The sequence below is a fragment of the Drosophila bipectinata genome, chromosome 3L (genome assembly GCF_030179905.1).
Source record: "Drosophila bipectinata strain 14024-0381.07 chromosome 3L, DbipHiC1v2, whole genome shotgun sequence".
NCBI classification, from domain to species: domain Eukaryota; kingdom Metazoa; phylum Arthropoda; class Insecta; order Diptera; family Drosophilidae; genus Drosophila; species Drosophila bipectinata.
The window spans coordinates 19,264,225-19,279,678 of record NC_091738.1 but is presented as its reverse complement, the minus strand read 5'-3'; the positions used below and the strand labels follow the sequence as shown (position 1 = coordinate 19,279,678).

The following is a 15,454-nucleotide window of genomic DNA, read 5'->3' as shown; positions in this document are numbered from 1 at the left end:
GGTGTGCACTATCGATAGCAAATGCTATCGAGTCGTGCTCATCCCCAAACATTGTTATTGTCTGCTTACCAATATAGGAAAATAAACTAAATTACGTTTTAAAAGATTTACAATGGGCGTGTTGGGGAATATCAGGAGCTACTTCACACAAGAAGCAGCCAGGAACAAGAACTTATCCATCATTGCTGGCCTGCTGGTAAGGGTGTGTCCACAACAGCGATTTCTTCCTCTGACTTTGCAATATTTTCACAGTTTTTCGCAGGATGGTGGATCCTAATTGACGCAATGTCTATTGACGGAAAGCATCAGATTACCACCGGACACGTCTTCATTGGCATTTTCGGCACCATCAGCTTCTGCATGGTGAACGTCGTCAAAGGGGAGCATGTAAATACAAAGAACCTATTGGGTATACCCAAGTGACTCATACCCTCTGTTTTGTTTGCAGATCTCCGAAGACAATTCGTCTGATTCGGGAGCCAGGATAGCGAAGATATGGCTATTAGTGGGCTTCTTCATGGGCTTTGCTTCCATAATCGCTGCCGTGTGGGTGATGATCGATGACTTTATTAACAACGGTAAGAATTGCCTCCTTGAAGGGAACTGAAAGGGTGTCGCGCTGCAATGACGAATGTATCCATTATCCGCTACAGATAAAAAGGATGGCTGGTTTGGCGTTGCCCTGCTGCTTCAGAACGTGTTCATCCTTTTTGCCAGCCTAATCTACAAGTTTGGACGCAACGAAGAGGATTGGAACGAGTAGAAATTCCCTCCAAAGGCGCACTCGAAAATGCTGCTTTTAGTTTTTACACTCATACGTACATATTCGGAGGCCACGGAGTTTATGTCGAGGGCAGAGGCCACACACGCCCCCACCGGCTTAGCCCCATCTAAATGCATCAACTTAATCAACTCTCCGTTCCTAGTTCCAATCCAATTTTGTGGAATCGGAATGCATGAAATTTTAATGCTTTAAGATAACTAGCCATTTCTACGGTTTTAAACATTCTACTGCTCTGACTTAGTTTTATAATTTAGAAATTTTCACCGAGTCCGGTTCCGCAGATTTGGTCGGAAGGGAATTGGAGCTAGGGCCAATAATCTCATTTATACTAAAAAAAAACAAAGAAATTTATAATAAACGAAAAGTCACTTGCGTAAGGCCACTTTTGAGCTTGCATTTATTTCAGGCAGAGAGAGCCGACACCATTAGGAGGAAGACCACCCAGAGTCGACCGCCACTCCGTCTATATCTATAATTATAGCGACCTTTATCAGTTCATAATCTTATCGCCGATCAGGCTTGTGCATCGTACGCGTCAATGGGACACTCATTCTCGTTCTGGAGGCACCACTGCGGCTGCACCGCCTCCGCTCCCAGGCCGTTCTCCACTAGCCGTTCGCGATGTAGCAGCAGTCGGGACTCGGCCTGTTTCCATCCAGTTGAGGGGTTCGACCACAGACGCTCAGCCAGAGCGCTGGCTCGCGGCCAGAAACGGTTGTCCAGCGTGTGCTCGTCGATTTGCTCCGACCAAATAGCGGCCTCAGCGCCCAAGACATGGTGTTCATAATCACCGGCAATGGTCTTTAGATTGTTGTCGTACACCTTCTGCCAGCCGATGTAGGGGGAGCACCAGTTGTTGCCATCCGTGACCCAGCCAGCACCGCCACAATCGAAATACAAGGCGTCGTAGTTGGATACAATTATCTTGTATCCACGCTCCAGAATCTTCTTAATCTTGGGATCAACGCCCGTTGTCCAGATCTGAATGATGTAACGCTCTGGGTTCAGATTCTCGTCAATAAAGGGCTCCTCAGTGAGACCACTGGTCCATAGAATGATGGGCGTCTGTGAGTTGTTGGCCACCTTATCCACTCGGGCTAGTGCCTCAGTCTGGAAGTGACCCCACAGTCGCATGAAGTCAGCGGTTTCGAGACCCCATCCCTGCTTTTTCATCCACTTGCGGATAGTCAAGCTGCTGTTCCAGCAATTCGTGGACACCTCATCTCCGCCCATGTGGAAGACATCGGGATCGAATTTCTCGAACATGGTCTCATAGATGTCCTCCAAGACGTCGTACATTTCATTCACGGTTGGGTCCAGCTGACCACAGGGGGGTTCCACACAGAAATCCTTCCAGGGCTGGGCGTTAAAGCAGGCTGTCATGTTTTTGTGCTGCCATCCCTCACCAACGTGGGCAGGAGCATCGAATTCGGGCATCACACGGATACCGCGCACACGTCCGTACTCCACCACCTCGGCAACGTCTCGGCGGGTATACACCTGGCGGGGGGAATACGCTCCGAGTTTAAGAAGCTCCGGACGCTTGCGTACCTCCAATGGGAAACTGTGGGAATCCGTAATGTGCCAGTGGAAGGTGTTCAGTTTCACCAGGGCCATACCATCTGAGCGGTTAAGATATTTCAATTAGATGTCAGATTATATGGATTACATGTCATAGATTCGGCTTACCCAATGTCCTCTTGATAGACTTTACAGAGTAGTAGTTTCGGGAGGTGTCCAGGAGCAGACCGCGCCATTTGTAGACTGGGGCATCGCTAATAGAGACATTTGCTGCCACTTGGACTTCTCGTCTGATGTCATCATAAACAATCAACTGAGCCAGAGTCTCTAGGCCGTTGCGGGCACCGAAGAAATTGCGGGCGGTAATATTTGCCAGCACATGACCGGATGCATCCGTATCAATTTCAAGATTGTAGCTCTCATCGGTTTCGAGGGTGAGTTTGGCTGGGGCCAGGTCATCAGGGGTGTTGATATTCACAGACATACGATACCCACCCCTGGCCAGGATTTTACGATCTGGGATCTTGGCTTGGAGCATGTCCATCCAACGGTCCTCGGCCGCTCTCCACAGTTTCTCCTTGCGGACGGTGCCATTGACATTGAAGTCGATAAACGAAATGTCGACCTGGCGCATCAAAGTGTCCAGACGCACTGCGCCTGTCGGCTGGGGCCACAAGGTACCGATTTCGCTGCCGCAGAACAGCCGGCACACGGGCAAGCTAATGGCCTGGGCGAAGTTCTCCTCGCTGAGCTCCACCTTCCGGCAGAGACCACTACGGCATTCATAGCCGTAAATCAAGTCTCTAATTTAATAAAAAAACACAAAGAGAAAGTTGTTTTTGAATTTAACGTGTTTTTTTTTTAAGAAAACCAAACTCACTCGGATTTGTGGGCCGTCAGTTGAGACACCAGGGCCAGGAGCAGGGCCAGTCCGAGTGCACTGCCCATCATTTTGTCAACCTCAACGCAGAAACTCTCAAAGCCAACTGGAGAACGCCTCAGGAATTATAATTGAGCAAATGGATTATTTCAAAACAAGTTTTCGCTTTATAGAGACTTCAGTTTTCGTCCAGAGAGCAACGAATCGATGTAAACAAAGAACTTGATTTACTGCGCAGCGGTTCTTGGATACCCTTTTTTGGCAATATTTCCGCAAATGCAAATATTATATTTTTCTTTTCTTATTTTTCATAAAAATTCATTTAAAATTATAAATTACAAAATTAAAAAAAAAAGGTAGAATTTATGCAGATTCAATTATTTTAATATTTGTTGAATAGAAAGTTTAGTTTTTAAAGTTTATTTCATTAAAAAAAAGAAACACTGATTTTTAATACATTAAAATTTCTTAATTTTTTTTTATTAAAAAGAACTAGTTGTTAATTAGTAACAAAATTTAAAGAAAAAACTTTTCAAATCCTTTTATGGACTTTGATTATTTGCACTTTTTATCCAAAGACACACACTGCTTTTATCACATCCTACCTTCTCCAAATCAGGATCCAACCTAGCTTCAGAGCTGTCCAATTCCGACTAAAGGTATGGCTTCCCTCTGTGGCCAATTTATCAGCCCACCAGCAGCGACTGCGGCCCCACTCATACACGCATTTGCCATCCGAACGGAAGGGGCGAGAATGGGAGGGCGGTCGGTGGGTATGTCAAGACAAGATTACACAGTTTTGCTTTTTAACTATCTTTCCCTGCTCTTGGCGTCGTATTTCTAAGTTCAAAGCCACTACTAGATAGCGATCGGGGTTCATAAATCTTTGGTGAAGAGTCTTCGGCAACGCCACTACAGGAATGCCTGGTAGCTCTCAGTGAGATTGCGGGATTTGGCCACTGAATTTATAACGATTTCATTTAAATGTACTTATTTAACTGAATTTTTCTTTATTTCTAAATCTATATTACACTTCTTTTTTAGGTAGGATTCACTCCTTTCTGCGTTAGGGTATTGTCCTCATATGTTTCCAGAACATCAGCCAAATGCTCGTTGTCTCTGGGTTTCTTGAATTGGCGCTTCTTGTTGGCGGCCTTCTTGCGCTTGGGGACAGGTTTCTTGAGCCCATGATCTTGCATGGAGCGGATTCCCTGCTTCTCAAGGTACTCATCGATTTTAGCATCATCCATGGCGTCGACGGTGGCCGAACGCCACAGTTTCTGAAATTCGTCATCCACCTAAAAAGATTCAAAATTTAGTTACCTATAGTATAGCCCACAAAGGGTAATATATTACTGAAAAGTTGGCGGTCCTATCATTGTAGAACAATATCTTCTTTTTATCAATAGGTCTGACAACAAAAAGGATCTCTGCAGCTCTGTTTTTTAAAACTTTCTCGCAATGTGGCAGAGATTCTTGCACATCCTCCAGAAGAACTCCACCTAGGCCCTTTAAATCATGTTGCTTCAGCAGCCGCATTAGACTTTTTCCGTCCTTTATTTTGTACACAGGTTTGAAGCTGAACTTTTGGCCACAAGGACTGACTTCTATTTTAGGGTTGTTGTTTAACGCTTCCCCCGAAAGCCACTGTGATCGATAAACAAAATATCAGTACCAGTCTTGTATTGTTCAGATGGACCTACGTTCTTTACTGACTGCCCGATATCCAGTTGATTTGTCTCGTCCAGAATCTCTTCTATGGTGAGGGGATGATCGTCTCCGTCTTGGTGGCGTGTCCGCATGAACTTCACGATCTTTGCCAGCACACCAAAGCGGTACTGGGAGCTTCCCGACATAGTCTTATACCTGAAAACAATGGGAGTGACCTGCTAGAACAAAAATCTTAAGCACCCTTTGCTACGTACGTGTTGGCATCCAGCTTGGGAGCCGTGGGCGGACGCATTCTTCGCTTGGAATCATCGCTGGAAGGCGGGGGAGCTGGGCGATCTACTTTGGCCTTTTTCTCAACGCTATATAAAAATACAAAATAAACAATGCAATTCAATATCCACATTGAATTTCTGGTAAACATACGTTGGCGTGGCCATCGCCCGTTTCTTGAACGCCTCGCGTTCACGAAGCAGCGCTGGATCCATTTTACTGTTATTTATTGAATTTGTTTGAATAATAAATATCAAACAAGTAACATCCAAATCAAAGCAAAAGTCGTCTTAATTAGGTAGCGCTGCCAACTGTGCTCAATTGAGATTAGAGCGACCTTGCTACTATAAAATACTAAACCTTTCAATTGAAAAATTATGGTATTTTTTTAGTATGTAAGAAAATGTATCAATTTTTAAAATTGTGTAATTAGTTTTAAAAATTTTGTTTTCGTTTTTAGCTAGGGTATTGAATATTATCATGCTGGAAACAAATTTTTCCCAGTTTCCATTTTCTATTTTAAAAACAAAACTAAAAATTTAAGCAATTGTAGTTCCATTTATTAATATCAATATATGGGATTACAAAGTTATATAGGCATATTCATATATTAGAGAATATTTTTAGTTACGCCTAAATCTAAGTGCTTTCAAGGAATAGTCACTACGTTCATAATATTTTAGTTCCTTGTTTTTTCTTATCCTGTCGAATATGATAGTAAATAGTACACGTTTGTTGAGTTCGTTTGCAGTTTATAATACGAGCTTGAGTGCGAAGCAAGCCTTGTGGTTTCGTTGGCTCCGTTTAAAGGTCTTAAGGTATGGGTCAATCTTAGAGTGCTCTGTACGAGGCAACTTCAGTTAGTCAATTGTTCGGGTTATGGTGTATTCGGTGAATTTGTGGATTTCTGTTTCACCGTTCTTTGTACCCGGTCATCGTTTTCCGTTTCTGGTCTGCGTGTTCCGTTTCCAGTCTTCGTGGTTTTCGTAGCTTTCCGTTGTGAGTGTACTGGTTTAAGTGGTTATTTTTTTTTTTGCGTTGGTCTGTATGTGGTTCTCTGAAGTAAGTTTCGTACTCGTACAATGCGTTCTCTGTAAGTTCTTTCTTGTCAAAGGTCTGTGAAGAGAAAGAAAAATGTTTTGGCTTATTATGTTGGCCGACAGCCATGGGCCACTGTGCGTAGGTTTGAATATGATGGTACTTCAAACGAGCAAGTCTGGACGCAAGCGTTAGTCGCATGTGCACTGGCACATATCTGATAGTTGGGTCTCTGATTTGGAATTTGAGCAACTTACCTCGGACAACGATACCCACACTTTCCACTTTAGGATGCAAGCAGTTAAACAAAGTACTTACGCTTAGTTTCGCCTCAGACGCTTGCGGCCATTATCATTGTCATCGCCAGAACCACTGCGCTCCTCAGCTTCCATAACCTGAATTAGGATGGTGGTTTATGGTCAGTGGTTTATCTGCTACCTGTTACCACTTACCTTTATCTTGGCACCACAGATCTCGGCTCCATTAAGGACGCTTATTGCCATTTGGGCGCTTTCCGCCTCCGCATACTTGACGTAGCCGCAGTTCTTGTTTGGAAGCAGGTAAACATCAATCAGGCCACTCCAGCACGAGAATACGTTCTTCAAAATGGAATGCGGCAGATTCTGTATTTGCGAAAGAAATTTAATAATTTTGATTACTAAAGGCAATATGGTACTAACCGCTGAGAGTACTATGAAAAGGCGTTGAGCAATCTGGGCATCAGGCGAGGCCAGCGGCTGAGAGGGAGGCAGCGGTACGCTGCATATCGCATCCTTTTTGGTGCGTTCTAAAAACAAGGATTGTTTAATTGAAAAAAGTTTTAATACCTTCAAGGCGCTCAAAATTATTTAACGACCCCTACATTACTAAAAGTTTAATTTCTTTGGTCCGTCCGATACTGAAGTGTCTAGAGTCTCCAATATGGAGTACATCAGGACCGCATAGAATCCGTACAAAAGAATTTCTTAGAGGTCGTCTTAATTTCGTACATTTTCACTTACAGGTCTTAACTAGGACACAAATCTTTATCTCCCATCATACAGTAGCAGACTCCTACTAATAAACTTACCAACCATAACTAATAGTAGGACAATGCTGTGTGTAGTTTTTCTAAATAACCTCATCAATGGACTAGAAACTTTAGTCCTCTATTCCTTAGCCACTGAAGTTCGACATATGCACAGCACCACCCTCTTAGGGTCTTATGTTCGAACTACAATGGTCTCTACTGCATCACATCTCTTTTCTGTCCTTCAAATTAAAAATCAAATATTTTAAATTTCCTAACACTTCTTAGCTTAATAAATAACGCGAGACAAAAAAAAACGTTTATACATAATGGCTGCCATTAAGAATTAGATATTTCAACAAGCAGGATATTTCTTAAATGGCCAACGCAAGCCATTTTTGATTCATACTGTCAATAAAGGAGGTGTCCATCCGAGCCGAGCTCATGCCGTTGACTTTAACGATAATACGTTCGCCTACAGGATACTCCAGTCCATGAAGTTTGTCCCTAAGGAAAAATATTATAATAACATGTAAGAGGGACGGGATAAATGTCCTTACTTGGCGTAGATGGCAGCTTCGGGATTATTGTACACAACCAAGGCCTCATTGGTGCGGGGACCATCTAAAAAAGGAAATTTGGTAAATCTAATCCTTAAAAGCAAAAACTAAGGGATAAATTACGTTCACGCATAATCTGACAGTAATCTAAGCCGGGAATAATATCAAAAAGACGCCAAAGCTGGTCCTGGTTAACGCACGTGCTGACTACAACCTCCAGGCAAGAGGGTTGTGCGACCGGCACATTTTGCATTCGCAGAAATGCGGACATGTCGTTGTTGGAAGACACATTCCAGTCATTGTTGAAGCTACCGCCTCCGCCACTGCCACCTCCACCGCCATTGTAATTATTGCCACCGCGCCCAGAGCCGCCGTACATGGGGTTGTCATCAGGCAAGCGCCCATATTGATCCCTCTGGTTTCGAGTGGACCCCTTAGGCTCAGCAAACACAGCCTTGTATTTCGCGGAGCAGTTTTCAAAGGCCACAGCGGCGTAGTAAAATCTAGACGGTACAAAATTAAGAATATAAGAATCGTCCATCCAATACGTCACGCCAGACTGGATACGCACTTGGTGAAGCGGACATAGCCAAAGCCTTTTGGGGGTCCGTTGTTTTTCTCCTTTACAATGGTCACCGATTCCACATCGCCCCATTGAGCGAACTCATCACGGATATCCTCCTCCGTAGCAGTCTTCGGAATCACTATGAACAGTCTCACGTACTTCTCATGTTCGTTCTCAGATTTGTTGGAACCCTGGTTCCGGCTACAAGATTCAAAAATTAGTCAAATGTCGGAGATTTTCAATCAAAACACTTGCTTTGCCGCCACTAGGACCTTAAGTGTCCTATCCATCTTTCCGATAGTTTTGCCATTCATCTCCTCCTGCGCCTTGGCCGCATCGGAAGTCTTTGCGAACTTAACATAGGCAATGCCCTTGTTCTCCTGTGTGTGCTTATCTTTCACCACCCATATGTCGTCAATCTCTCCAAAGGGAGAAAAGGCTTCCCGGAAATCCTCCTCTGTATGAGCCTTGTTGCAGATGATAAACAAACGCGACATTGGAGGATCATCGTCATTGGAGTATTCCGGATTATTTCCACGTCCGCCGCCGCGAGATTGAGAACGATAGTCCGACATATTTCTTTTATTCTTTTTATCTATTTTTGCCAACTTCAGAAAATTGTCTTTTGCACCTTTTTGATGGCGTATACACAAAATAGGTGGGGTCGTATCTGCCTTTTTGAAAAATACCAGTTTTCTCAGAACTATTAAAAGTTTCGATATCGAAACTGATATGCAATGATTTGAAAAAGCCGCTACGATAAGCTTACAGTAATCAAAACGCACTGGAAATAAATTAATTAATATATTTTATTAATCAACATTTTATAATTTTTTAGTATTTTAATATTTAAAACACTTACTTTGCACAAATGCCTAGCATCGGCACACAAAATATCGGTATATTTTTTAACGTTTTAAAAATTGTACTCTCAATTTTTTATTAGCCGTTGTCGTTTGTCGACTGAGTTGACTCGACTGAAATTTTGTAATACTTCTCTTAACTTTACACCTATGCCTACTTTATGAAGGAACAACGTTTTATTTCTACGCCTGCTTTTCTTTTAACAGGCAAAAGTATTCTAAAATTTAAATCCTTTAATTGTACCTGTTTTTGTGGTAAATTAGCCAAGATTTAAAGCAGCTGCAATGTCTTTAGCTACCTGGTGGTTATCAGTTTTTTACCTGTGTCCTCAAAATCATTTAAAAGTAACCTGCCCACACGCAAGGCTCTTCAGTTACAATCAGTTTTTCAAGATGAAAATGTCAATAGTGAAAACCTTATTTAATCTTTTAGCTCTGAAAATGACTTTTGCTGGCTTGGCAGAAATGCAAAAAAAATCACACACTGAAGAGTTCGAGGGCGCCTCAGCTCTGTTCAGAGCCATGTCATCGTCTCCGAATGAAGGATACTCATACAGCTGGAGTGTTGTTTCGTTTCCATTGGACGATTCAGATAGCTCGGATGAACCGGGGACTGGTTTGAATTGCACGGTGCTGTATTTGGATCACTGCACATCCTGGAACAAGTGCCGACAAACTTGTCTAAAAACAGGAGCCACTAGTTACAGATGGTTTCATGATGGCTGCTGCGAGTGTGTGGGCGAACATTGCATAAATTATGGAATAAACGAGAGCAGATGTCGCCTATGTCCCGAGCCAGGATTGGAGGATGAAGAAGAGGATTAAAATAAGAATGTATCTATAATAAAGATTCTATATAATTAATACCAAAAATGTTTTAAGCTAATAAATCATATATTTTATTTGAAATATTGCCGCCTTTTAATTTGATTTTTTCCAGTATTGTAAAATGCACCAATTTCGACCTAGCACGTGCTGTCGACACCCTGGCGCACTATTTTGTCAGCCCTGGTTGTTTTCATTCGAACTCCACGTTGTTTTGTATCGCAGTTTTAGTTTTTTAATTTAAAAATACAGCAAGATGGGTCGCAAATTCAATAACAAAAAACAGAAGAAGGCTCCACAGTTGGAGATAGTCCCGCTGGACGAGAATCCGCCGCTGCCCCCAACGAGGCCTTCAGATGAACCCGTCCCCAAAAAGGCGAGTGGCTAGATAACTTCGACAGCACACTTTTTCTAACAATATCTTAAAATTACAGGAAAAATGGGTGAATAAACAGAGAGTCCTAGTCTTTGCCGCCCGCGGAATCAGTCACAGGGACAGGCATCTCATGAGGGATATCAAAACACTGATGCCGCACCACCGAGCCGAGTCCAAAATGGAGCGCTCCAAGACGCTGTCGGTGATCAACGAAATGTGCGAGATGAAGCACTGTAACAAGGCGATGCTATTTGAAGGGCGACGCAAGCGGGATCTTTACATGTGGGTCTCAAACACCACGGGATCCACGGGTCCTTCGGCCAAGTTCCTCATCGAAAACATTCACACCATGGCTGAATTGAAGATGACTGGTAACTGCCTTCGCGGATCCCGTCCTCTTCTCTCTTTCGACTCCAAATTCGACGAGCTCCCTCACTTGAAGCTCCTCAAGGAACTCTTCGTCCAGACGTTTTCGGTGCCCAACCATCATCCCAAGAGCCAGCCCTTTGTGGATCACGTTTACACCTTTACCTACCTGGATAATCGCATCTGGTTCCGAAACTTTCAGATCCTATCCGAAGACGGTGGATTATCCGAGGTTGGGCCCCGATACGTAATGAATCCCGTAAAAATTTTCGACGGCTCATTCACGGGAAAAACCATATGGGAGAATCCCGACTACGTTAGCCCCGCCAAACAGCGACAGGTGCTAAAGAAGGCCGCCAAGGACAAGTATGTGAACCGGGTGGAGCAGAAGGTGCAGCATGAGGCCACACGACCTGTGAAGGCCTACGACAGCGTAGAAAATGAAGAAATCTTCGAAGATGATGATCCAATCGAAACTGCCAAAATCCTGGCTGCGATAGCCAAAAAGAAGAAGGAGGAGAATACGAAGAAAACACCCAAGGCAGCCCTCACCAAGAAGATCAAGGAAAAGCAACTAAAGGCCGTCAAGGAGGTGATTGCGCAAAAGAAAGCCAAGGCCACGAAACGTGTGAAAAAGGTCTAAAAGCCTCATTTACATTAAGATACAAAAATGATTACATTTTATAAATACATTTACAAACTGTGCTTCTTAAGTTTGAATATTACAAGTTATATTAGTCCCATTTATCTGCTTTGTACGTCGCGACGGAGTATGGTACGTTTATATAAATATTAACATCCTAATGAGATGTGCGTTGAGTTTTCGGGGGGAGGGTTGAGTTTGGGGCTTTGAACTTTACTCTGACATGGGAGCCACCTCTGAATCGGTCGGAGGAAGCCGGGTAATACTGAAGGGCTGCTTGTTGATGGGCATCATTCGGATGGCCTCCACCGGCGGCTCCTCTCCAGGCTGCAGTGGTTCCTCTCCCACTAACTTGGCCAGATTGCTCTGCGCCCAGCGCCCAGAGCGTCCATTTATGGCTTTATCCTCGCAGACACACAGGAATAGAGTGTCCACCACCATCTATATATATTAGATTAGATATTAGATTCTATAGCTTTGAAAAACCGTATTATGACTTACCTCAAACAGTGATAGGATAATGTGGGCAATGAAAAATGAGAAGATAATGATGATGATGACAGGAGCCATGTAGAAGTTGAGGCCGGGCATATCTTTGAGCATAAAGATACCAATAAGGCCGGCAAGTGCGGCCACCACAACCTTTCCAAGGAACAGGATGAAATCGCCCACGCTGTTGATGGTAGCCACTTGCAGAACATTTGTGGCCATGGCATTCCAGGCCTTTACAAAATAATACAAAAAGTTATTAAAGATTTATAAAGTGTTCCTCGTTTTAAACTCACAATGCCAGCAGCGGGACAGAAGTTAATCGACTCAATGGCTACCACAGTGTAAGCATTGTGGTTGAGGAAGCGAATGAACTTCTCCAGCAGCCAGAAGCCGCATATACAGCACTTTAAGCAGCAGGCGGCGCACTCTGATCCCTTGTCCTCTCCCTTTTTCAACCTTCAAGCGAAATTAAATTAATAAGAAGAAAATAATCGAAAGAAAGCGTACCTACTTGGCATAAAGATAAGTGAGAATCAAGCGTGGAATCTTGAAAAGAGTTATCACAAACGATCCCTTGGCCACAGTACCCAGGTGATACTTGATAAGTTTTCCAATGGCATAGATGGTGGGAGTGGTCGTTGGTTTGCCAAAGTACCAAAATGCCACGGCGGCGGCTAAGGCAAATTGCTGGCAGGCGAAAATGAACTCTACTGTCCAGATGAGACCCACAACGTAAATCCAAAACATGCTACGCAGGACACCAGCATCGTCATATTCTACACGGGCAATAGCTGTATGAAAAAGTATTGGATTAGTTTCTCAGAAAAATATCTGGAAAATTCAAGTAATTGTATATACAAATTGGATCCAAAAGTGATTTAGAAAAAACATGGAGATATTACACATAGAAGTAAAAAAAGATGAAAATACAGTAACCTTAGAGGATATCACTTACTGATTCACCAAATCACATAATAATATAACCACAAAATGCAAAAATATAAAGTTGTAGATTATTCAATTTCAATTTGTATGCCCTAACTATTCAGATCTTTCACAGAAATGACAGTGGTCTTGCCATTCTTATGTTATAATCCAGAGAGAGTACTTCCTACTTACTTCGCCCATCGTTGAGGCTAGAATTGTTGGCAACGAAAACGGCATTTGCTGGCAGCGGCTGCTTTTGAGCTGCTGTGTTGTCGAAGAGAGCAATCGGGCTCTGGCCAGGGGAACTAGCAGTGGCCAGGCAGATCACCACCGCTACCCAAAAGCTCAAAAAGGCAGTCAGAACCACAAAGGCTAGCAGCGGAGCAATTAATAGTCCTGGTAGGTTCATCATACACTGACCAGCCTCCTCGAACAGAGCCGACAGCCCTGACAATTTGTTCTTCAAGAAGTAGATGACCACCACAAGGATAATCTGCAAAATAAATGAAAATAAGAAAGAAACTGCAAAGAAATCTTCGCCTTACCATAGTTATGGTGGCCAGTACGGCTAGGGTCAGGACGGCTTGCTGATTGCGCACAAACTCCTCCAGCAATGAGTATTGGGTGTTGATGCCAGACTTGTAGCGGATGTTGTAGTAGGCATACCAAAGGGCAGCTGTAAGACCCACACTGGCCACTATGACCAACACACAAATGACCCAGGAGACGATGCGAGAGAGCCAGTGCATCATGGTGACCAGGGCAATGGAAATAACTAAACATAAATAATAATTTTAGAAAAAGGTGTATTGGTTTTAATAAATATTTCTTACGCAGGGCTATTCCACAGACCATGGCAATGATGTGCCAGGTGGAATAGATGTCACCCAAAAATTGCTGGGCCACATCCCAGTTGTTGAGCATGTCGTAAAAGTTCTGGACCTTTTCCCCAGTACCCTTTGGAATGCATCGATGGAGAACAGGCGAGCTGCAATCAAAATATATTTTTCAAACATAACAAAAGGATAAGATGATTATTTAACACCAACCTGGCGGACACTGGGAGTGTGGGACAAGGTCCCAGGAAGTTGAAGGTCTTGTCGTCTTTGCCCGCCGCCCTGATCTGTTCCATATTGAAGTCATATTTACAGAGCTGGTTGCCGGTTTGGGTGAAGTAGTCAAACAAGTCACTGCCCTTCTCAATGTTCTTTGCGGGACATGACTTGACGCACACCTTCAAGGACTTCTTCAACTCCTTGTTGTCGAAGTAGAAAAGCTCCGGCTTGTCTAGCGTGTTTAAACCGGAAAGAGGAAAGCCCTGAAACTTTTCATTGTGCTTAACGCCACAGGTGTTTCCGAAGGAGTCGTAGCCGTTTATAATGCGGAGTGGATTTCCATACACAAACGAAAATATCGCTATCACAATCTGCAAATAAACACAGGAGCTCAATTATTTAATGTGAATTAAAGCCACGCGGCGGGAGGGAGATGGCGAATTGTTAAAGCTGCCAACGCCCACGACCATTTCATGTCAAGGGGCATTATTATTATAATCGCTCTGATGGCGGACTGGACATACCCATGCGAATACATCGCATGGAAATGCTTTCAAGGAGTGCCAGGATAGTGAACAAGCTGAAATTGGTTCATTTCATGAAGATTTAGTTGTAGTTCTACTTCTAGGCTAAGGCCGAATGATATATCATCGAATTCATTAACGGAATTAACAATTCTACTCATGTGCCAGTGATGACGACATGGAATGCCTCACCATATAATAGGTAACAAGTACTTGGAGAAAAATATATTATCTATATTTACATTTTTTTTATTATATTATGGAAGCTATTCAGTAGGTTAAGAGGTGTCTATTCAAGTGGGGGTTATTTGGGTAAAAATAAGGCAAGCATTCATGTTATGCTTACAAAGGATAACGGTATTTTTGCAATGATTACATAAAAATCTCGGTTTACATAGAAAGAAAAATTAAAAAACGATCAGGTTTATTAAACAAAATACAATTTAAATTTTTTTAGTTTAAAAGTTTTTTGTTTACTGTTTAAGTTTAAAAAACCAAACAAAAGCATTAATCATTTTAATAAAACAAGTGCCTTTTTTTCAGTGCAGACACCTCCTCATAAACCGCGCGTAAAAAATCGCACTCATACATGGAAACAAAGAAACGCATTTGCGTATATCTACTGATCTCCCAGCTTTCACTTTCTTGATACACTTTTCTCCTAATATATATTCAAATAGGAAATATCTAAGTAAATACTTACCAAAAACAACCAGAATATAATGTAAATAACCAGCCAGCAGATGTCGGTGCAGGACCGGTATTTAGGCCCATTGTTTTGTCCCTGCCCCTCCTCATCCTTGCTTTCGGCACAACCCATTTTAAACTTTCTTAAATTGCAGCTTATGTCCCCTTAATACTACTAATTAACGGTCTTTTTTTTTTTTTAATAAATATATGTGGTTTTGAGCAACTTGTTCGTTTCTTATTTTGATTCACAACCCAAACCAACAACAACGCCAACGTCCTCCTATGTTATTCTTAGTGTGACCAGGCCGAGACAAACAAAATGGAGATTCTTTGGCCCAACGGAAATATACTAAATATTAGTATTTTTAAAAATTTGAAAAAAATTAAGCTTAAGC

General features: G+C 42.7%; 7 protein-coding genes across 8 annotated transcripts; 3 read left to right on the top strand and 4 right to left on the bottom strand.

Annotated features, from left to right (window-relative positions):
* The first annotated feature begins 17 nt into the window (after window positions 1-17).
* On the top strand, window positions 18-1,166 carry LOC108132642 (transmembrane protein 50A). The gene is made up of 4 exons (XM_017252120.3): window positions 18-196; window positions 253-387; window positions 449-578; window positions 654-1,166. Exons 1-4 carry the CDS (start codon window positions 113-115, stop codon window positions 761-763), a joined length of 459 nt encoding a protein of 152 aa, XP_017107609.1. The 5' UTR covers window positions 18-112; the 3' UTR covers window positions 764-1,166.
* Window positions 1,159-3,864, bottom strand: Hexo1 (Hexosaminidase 1). 2 transcript variants are annotated; one of them, XM_017252117.3, is made up of 4 exons: window positions 3,791-3,864; window positions 3,186-3,291; window positions 2,474-3,108; window positions 1,159-2,406 (listed from the first exon to the last, which is right to left on the bottom strand). In XM_017252117.3, exons 2-4 carry the CDS (start codon window positions 3,254-3,256, stop codon window positions 1,298-1,300), a joined length of 1,815 nt encoding a protein of 604 aa, XP_017107606.2. In that variant the 5' UTR covers window positions 3,257-3,291; window positions 3,791-3,864; the 3' UTR covers window positions 1,159-1,297. The 2 variants fall into 2 exon arrangements, with proteins under 2 accessions (XP_017107606.2, XP_017107607.2); XM_017252118.3 differs by lacking the exon at window positions 3,791-3,864 and having other exon boundaries at window positions 3,186-3,389.
* Window positions 3,865-4,172: 308 nt separating this feature from the next.
* TfIIEbeta (transcription factor IIEbeta) lies at window positions 4,173-5,440 on the bottom strand. Its single transcript, XM_017252119.3, has 5 exons — window positions 5,280-5,440; window positions 5,111-5,215; window positions 4,889-5,051; window positions 4,542-4,832; window positions 4,173-4,483 (listed from the first exon to the last, which is right to left on the bottom strand). Exons 1-5 carry the CDS (start codon window positions 5,339-5,341, stop codon window positions 4,226-4,228), a joined length of 879 nt encoding a protein of 292 aa, XP_017107608.2. The 5' UTR covers window positions 5,342-5,440; the 3' UTR covers window positions 4,173-4,225.
* Window positions 5,441-6,082: 642 nt separating this feature from the next.
* Window positions 6,083-9,297, bottom strand: LOC108132789 (RNA-binding protein 45). Its single transcript, XM_017252348.3, has 10 exons — window positions 9,161-9,297; window positions 8,554-9,082; window positions 8,305-8,499; window positions 7,857-8,236; window positions 7,734-7,797; window positions 7,583-7,680; window positions 6,845-6,951; window positions 6,617-6,787; window positions 6,483-6,559; window positions 6,083-6,242 (listed from the first exon to the last, which is right to left on the bottom strand). Coding segments are annotated over exons 1-9 (1,620 nt in total). The 5' UTR covers window positions 9,162-9,297; the 3' UTR covers window positions 6,083-6,242; window positions 6,483-6,484.
* A 7-nt stretch (window positions 9,298-9,304) lies between these two features.
* srw (shrew) lies at window positions 9,305-10,008 on the top strand. Its single transcript, XM_017252052.3, has one exon. It carries the CDS (start codon window positions 9,447-9,449, stop codon window positions 9,984-9,986), a length of 540 nt encoding a protein of 179 aa, XP_017107541.3. The 5' UTR covers window positions 9,305-9,446; the 3' UTR covers window positions 9,987-10,008.
* Window positions 10,009-10,163: 155 nt separating this feature from the next.
* On the top strand, window positions 10,164-11,471 carry LOC108132741 (ribosome biogenesis protein BRX1 homolog). Its single transcript, XM_017252279.3, has 2 exons — window positions 10,164-10,362; window positions 10,421-11,471. The coding sequence occupies exons 1-2, from the start codon at window positions 10,243-10,245 to the stop codon at window positions 11,369-11,371; spliced, it is 1,071 nt and encodes a 356-aa protein (XP_017107768.2). The 5' UTR covers window positions 10,164-10,242; the 3' UTR covers window positions 11,372-11,471.
* Window positions 11,380-15,357, bottom strand: Ctl1 (choline transporter-like protein 1). The gene is made up of 9 exons (XM_017252278.3): window positions 15,073-15,357; window positions 13,840-14,216; window positions 13,624-13,778; window positions 13,336-13,565; window positions 12,983-13,283; window positions 12,375-12,654; window positions 12,157-12,319; window positions 11,873-12,094; window positions 11,380-11,812 (listed from the first exon to the last, which is right to left on the bottom strand). The coding sequence occupies exons 1-9, from the start codon at window positions 15,187-15,189 to the stop codon at window positions 11,585-11,587; spliced, it is 2,073 nt and encodes a 690-aa protein (XP_017107767.2). The 5' UTR covers window positions 15,190-15,357; the 3' UTR covers window positions 11,380-11,584.
* Window positions 15,358-15,454: the final 97 nt, after the last annotated feature.